This window comes from Erinaceus europaeus, chromosome 10 (genome assembly GCF_950295315.1).
Source record: "Erinaceus europaeus chromosome 10, mEriEur2.1, whole genome shotgun sequence".
Lineage (NCBI taxonomy): Eukaryota > Metazoa > Chordata > Mammalia > Eulipotyphla > Erinaceidae > Erinaceus > Erinaceus europaeus.
In genome coordinates, this window is record NC_080171.1 from 7,433,906 (window position 1) to 7,440,599 (window position 6,694).

At 37.6% G+C, this 6,694-nt stretch overlaps 1 protein-coding gene and 1 non-coding gene across 2 annotated transcripts; one reads left to right on the forward strand and one right to left on the reverse strand.

Moving 5' to 3' along the window:
• The first annotated feature begins 633 nt into the window (after positions 1 to 633).
• LOC132541127 (small nucleolar RNA SNORA51) lies at positions 634 to 721 on the forward strand. The gene has a single exon (XR_009552301.1). It is a non-coding gene; the product is annotated as a small nucleolar RNA SNORA51 (small nucleolar RNA).
• Positions 722 to 1,306: 585 nt separating this feature from the next.
• Positions 1,307 to 2,269, reverse strand: LOC103107398 (olfactory receptor 13D1-like). Its single transcript, XM_007516188.3, has one exon. It carries the CDS (start codon positions 2,255 to 2,257, stop codon positions 1,307 to 1,309), a length of 951 nt encoding a protein of 316 aa, XP_007516250.2. The 5' UTR covers positions 2,258 to 2,269.
• Between the last annotated feature and the right edge of the window lie 4,425 nt (positions 2,270 to 6,694).

Sequence of the window (6,694 nt, forward strand, 5' to 3'; positions counted from 1 at the left end):
AAGGACCTGGGTTCAAACCCCTGATCCTCATCTATGTGGGGAAAGCTTTGTGAATAATGAAACAGTTCTTCAAGTATTTCCCTTTTTATTTACCCTTAGTCTCCTGGTTTCTCTCTATATTTACCTAGTAATATATATATATATATATATATTAAACAGCTAACAGATTCTTTCCATGGATATTAAATATTTAAAAAAAAAAAGAATTCCTAATGATGCAAAACTGGAAACACTTAGCTTATGTTAATACATATTTTTGGTATCAAAAGTAGAGAAGTATATGAAACAAGAAGATATATTGATTAGGGTTTCTATAATTGATAAGTAGTAAACCTAAGTTAATTTTGTATAAAATGCTAATTTGCATTATATACATATATACATATGAAGATCTGCCCGATTTTAGCTGAAGTTGGACTCAGGAATTAAAGTGACATCATCAGGTACATTATCTCAGTTCTCCTTTCTCAAACTCTCCTGGTGAATGAATTCCAGGATCATGGTGTCTAATATAGGAGGCAGAACGATGGATGGAAGAGAGAGAATGTCATGGAGAAAGGGACAGGAAAAGAAGGAGGCTATTGAGGAGAATATTGGAGAATGAGAGCAATAGGAAGAGAGAAACATTATCTTGGGTTGCTGGAAAAGTCATGACATTAACCCCATATACACCTCAGCCCAGGCTCCTTGCCCGGTCTGCATTGTGAATGGGGGAACATGTGTTAAAAAAAAAAAAAAAAAAAAAAAAAAAAGTCATGACATTTTCCTGTGCTAAAAGCCGTCCTGAGGTTGGGGAGACAGCATAATGGTTATGAAAAAGACTCTTGATGTCTGAGACTCTGAGGTTCCAGGTTTAGTCCCAAGCACCACCAAAAGCCAGAGCTGAGGAGTGTTTTGGCCTCTTTCTGTCACACTTTCTCAGGTCCTCTTTCTTTCTCTCTGTATCTTTCTCTTTGTATCTCTCTCATTAAAATAAATGAACACAAGTTAACAAATAATTTATACTGTGGAAAAGAAATGCATCATGACTTGTCCAGGTACTCAGTAGCTAGCATTGTTCAGAAAGCTTCATCTTAAGGAAAAGGCTTGTGATTTGTGGATCCAGCTGGCAGAACTACATGCAGGGTAAGTTCCAGACACGGCATTATTCAGAGGCTTACATGAAGACCGGCGCTGAAGAATAGTGGAAGGCCATGTCTGATTTTATAAACAGACAAGCTCTTTGGACACTGGTTTTGATGACTTCATCTGAAAATGTAGTAGAGCTGGTAATTCCACTCTGAGGCGATCACCCAATGGAAGGCAGTTATGTTTTCCATAGATGCAAATGTCTGCTCAGTATTTTCTTTACAGCTTCTTTCACCTCTTTATTTCTCAGACTGTAGATGATGGGGTTCAACATAGGGGTTACCACTCCATAAGACAATCCAATTATTTCATCTGAAACATTTGTGTTTTTTGACTTGGGCTTCATGTACATAAAAAGGGCCGAGCCATAGAATAAGATGACCACAGTCAGGTGGGCTGAACAGGTAGAAAAGGCCTTTTTTCTACCGTCGGCAGAATTAATCCTCAAGATGGAGGAGAGAATAAAAACATAAGAGATGAAAATTAGCAGCAGAGGAGCTAACAACAAAACAATACTGGCTATTGTCATGATGAACACGTTTCTGGAGATATCTGAGCAAGCAAGTTTAAGAAGAGCCAGGATCTCACAGGTCACGTGATCTACAACATTACTACCACAGAAAGGCAACACCATTGCCAGAGCTGTTTGCAATGAAGAGTTCAGACATCCTACGATCCAGGACCATGCGGCCATGTGCACATACAACACCCTGCTCATGATGACAGGGTATCTCAGTGGGTTGCAGATGGCCACGTACCTGTCGTAGGCCATCACGGCCAGGAGGACACACTCAGTAGAACCCAATCCAAGGGAGAGAAACATCTGCAGAGCACAGCCAATAAAGGATATGGATTTTCGTTCAGACACGAACATAACGAGCATTGTGGGAATGGATGAGGACGTGTAGCAGATATCCAAGAACGAGAGGTTCCCAAGGAAGAAGTACATGGGGGTGTGGAGGCGAGAATCCAGGGTGATGATGAGAATAAGCAGGCTGTTTCCCAGGAGGATTATCATGTACATGATGAGGCAGATGACAAACAGTAAAAGCTGGAGCTCTGGATAGTGTGAAAGTCCCACCAGAAGGAATTCAGTCACAGCTGAGTGATTGCCCATCTCCATTCCCATGTCACCTTGAGGATTTAGAATGTAGCCTAAAATCAAAGTCTTGATAAAGTCTTCAAAATTGTTTTGTTATTTCATGTTATCCTTTCAACAGACCCTGATGTCAACCTGGATAGAACAAGGATATTCTATTAACTATGTTAATGATAAAATGAAGCACTGTAAGATCAAAACTAGTCAGATTTACACAGCAGCAAAGTGAAACAACTTTTTGTTGAAAAGCGCCAGATCTCTAATTAAATACATTGCGCAGAGAAACTACTTCCTAATGTGTTTACATAAGAATCTCAGGGCCAGATGGTGGCACAGCTGGTTGAATTCACACATTATAGTGAACAAGGACCCAGGTTCAGGCCTCTGGTACCTACCTTCAAGGGACAGGGGAAGCGTCACAAGTGATGAAGCAGTGTTGCAGGTCTCTCTCTCTCTCTCTCTCTCTCTCTCTCTCTTATTCTCACTCTCTCTCTCTCCCTCCTTCCCCCATCCTCTCCACTTCTCTATGTCTCTATTCAAAATAAATTTAAAAAAATGTTTGTAAAAAGAATCCCTTAATAGTAGCTATGAAGATAGCATGACTGATTCAGCTCTGGAACAACATGCTTGAGGCATCTGGTTTGAGCCTTGCCGTCACATGTAATAGACGTGATGGATGGCTTTCCCCTCTCTAATATGAAGTAGATAAAAAAAAAATCTTTGCAAAAGAATTTGTTAATGATTTTTTTGAACGAATCTGTATGTTATTAAAGCAGAGTTTTAATTAAAATATACATATCTACTAGCATGCCACTTATCCTCAGAATGACTATTCTGTATACCTAAGACTCAGCCAGGTCACCTAGTTGTCCAGCTAGGAAAAGCATAACTCTTGAAGTTTGATATAAGAACAAAATTAGATAAAATCTACCAAGCTGAAGGCATAGTTAGTGGTTCAAAAAGTCATGTAAAATTGTACATAATCAAATTAACTGCAATATGATAATATGTATAAATATAATTATTACTTTTCTTTTCTAATAGTTTTTGAGGGATAATAGTTTATAGTAGATTAATTGACACATTAATTCAAACATATTAAAAATACTTGTTTGGCTGTAGAGTAAAACTTTCCTTTTTTTTTAAATAATTTATTTCTTTATTGGGGAATTAATGTCTTACATTCAACAGTAAATACAATAGTTTGTACATGCATAACATTCCCCAGATTCCCATTTAACAATACAACCCCCACTATGTCATTCATCATCTTTCATGGACCTGTATTCTCCCCACCCACCCACCCACCCCCAGAGTCTTTTACTTTGGTGTAATACTCCAATTCCATTTCAGGTTCGACTTGTGTTTTCTTTTCTAATCTTGTTTTTCAACTTCGGCCTGAGAGTGCCTTTTTTTTTTTTTTGAAAGGAAGAGATTGTAGTTGAAGGAATGTGAACACTTTCTGATCCAAGAAATAAAATAAGTTTCTCTAGACTCTCTCCTGGGTAGATTAGGGTCATTGATCCAGTTTAGAATCTTTGAGCCAGCTGCCTTTATTCCTAACTGTAGTTTTCTCTATTCTTTCTCTGCTACTTTTTTCCTACATGTTGATCTTCTGTTTTTGTGGGCAAATTGAGTTCATTTTTAAGTAATCATTAATATGTAATTTTGTCTTCAGTTTTTTTTTTTGTATTTGATATTTTCTAACACATACCCAGGTCTTGCATATGGTGGTGCAACCAATAGAACACACACATCATTGGTTAAGGACTCACTTTCAAGCAAGCCTACAGTCTCCACTTGATGGGGAATAAGCGTCATGAATGTGTGGGCAGTGTTGTGGCATCTCTCTCATCTTTCTGTTTCTCTCCCTCTTTTTGTCTCTCACCCTCTATCAAAGAAAAATAAATATGTAAATAAAAACATACCAGTGAAGCTTTCCTTATATGACTGAAGAGATGACTCCATTATTATTAAATATTTTTGCAGCGCATTTCACTGTTGTAGGCTGGTTGAATTGTATAATTTGATCTTAAATGTGATACTAATATCATATTTAATAAACATATTAAACTAATAAACATATCATAAACTAATAAACATATTTTACTCACATTTTTTAAGAGTTGGAGAAACACAAGGAAAGTTTCACTTTCACAAAGTTATGTTGATAATAAATGCTAAAGCCAGAATGCTATATATACTCTGTCATCTGACCAGAGTTACCTTTTCAGTGACTGGAATAGATTACCACTTACACATTTCTACAGTGATCTAAATGATAGAACATACTGCAAAAAATGTTTATTTGTTGTGTTGAAATATAAGTACTAATGAGGCTGGACAGATCTATGGTGTTAGGAATTATGTTAATCTATACTCCTATTGGCCTATAAAAAAATGACTGCCAGGATTTGTAGAGCTGGCACTGACCCCCCCAGAGATAATCTTGGAGGCCAAAAAAAAAAAAGTTTTGGCAGAGGGCTTCTTGAGTGGTATATGCCTTCTGAGTTTTTATCTAAAACTACCCTTCTTTTCTGCTTCTGAGAAATTTATATTAAAAACAGAAACAGCAGAAAGACATTGCTCTATTATTTACTGGAATCTGTTATACAGAATATATATGTTATATGGAATACATATAAGGCTTCTAATACAACTTTGCTGATAGTCTGCTTGTAAAAAAATATATGTATATATTGGGAGTCGGGTAGCTCAGCGGGTTAAGCACATGTGGCATGAAGCGCAAGGACCAGCCTAAGGATCCGGGTTCGAGCACTGCTCCCCACCTGCAGGGGAGTCACTTCACGGGCAGTGAAGCAAGTCTGCAGGTGTCTATCTTTCTCTCCCCCTCTCTGTCTTCCCCTCCTCTCTCCATTTCTCTCCACCCCAACAACAACAATATCAATAATAACTACAACAATAAAACATCAAGGGCAACAAAAGGGAATACATAAATTAATATGTATATATGTATATGAATGCCACTCATTTTGCTTATTTCTTATCTTAGGAAACATGATAGATGAGTCTTTCCTCCTCCTCCTCATTATTATTATTTTATTAATCAAAGCACTGCTTTTCTGTCTTATGATGGTGCCTGGAGGATTGAACCGGGGACACTGGAGCATCAGATATGAAAGTCTTTTTGCATAACAAAAATTTGTTTGGTGGGATAGTCGCGAAGATGTCCACACCCATTTTTTCCCCCTAAAACACAGTATGAAAATAGACAGGATATAGGAGCAGGACTTTATGTTGCTTTGTCTTATAGATTAACTTATTGCCATTTAATATATCTTAGCTCACACAACTGATCTCACACATCATCATCATCATCAGACATGATGATAGGACCTCAATCACTGCAAAAATAACTCTAGAATCTACTATCTGGAATGTGATCAAACATAAAGGTACAGATATGATGTGCTGTCACATATTCCATAGTATCACTGGAAGGAAGGGAAAATGAAAGATGGGCTACCTGCTAGCTAGGAGGAGTCTGGGGCATACACCGATGCCTTCTGTTATCTGTGCCTTCTCTTTCTGCTGTCAAAAGATCAAACATCGATTTTTTTGGCCTTCTTGGTTTTACTCATCAAGAGGTTGATCAGTAATTTGACTGTTACTATTGAGCAGCCCTGATGGAGAGAAAGACAGCTCTGATTGAGCTCTGTGGGTCATGTGCATTTATATTTCTCTCAACATTTGCCAGCTGCAGTGACTGGTAGTTCCTTTCTGGAGTGCACACTTCTACCCAAGTGCCTAGATTACGACCAGCATCTTCTTGAAGCAGGGCAGGAAACACTCATCTCCAGAGTTTTAATCTAGACGAAACTTTCTGCACTAAATATTGCATCCTACATCATTCTTCATATAGTTTGTCTCCCTGTTGATATGAATCTTTATATAATAAATATAACATCTATTGATAATAGATATTATTTACATAAATAATACCTATTTCATGATATTAAAGATCTCTGGCTAAAGGACTTCCTCAATGCCTATTCATCAATGCCTCCGGGGGCCCTTTACCTTACATGGCCTTGAAAACTTTTCCAAATTCTTCGCTAATATTGTAGGGTGATTATCAAGTGCAGTTTTGTTTCTGGGGATACATTTCTAGTCTTAACATCTTACTTTGTAGGAGCTTAGCAATATCCTGGAATATCCTGCATTTTCTAAACATTTTACACCGTGTTTCCTAAATATCCTGTCCTGAATGTGCCAGTCATCTTCAGAATGGCACAATTATTAAGTCATATTTCAGTTCCGTTACCCACTTGTTGTTTGCTATGAAAGTTTCTCTATGGACTACTGTGTTTTAAGAGTATTAGTGTTGGAAGGGTGGGTTTTCGAGCTCGATCGATCTGAAACTCCTGGACTATTAGCTATACAAACCTTGAGGAAGGCATATGCATGAGAATGATAAAAAAAAAAAAACTGATAGCAGTACTTACT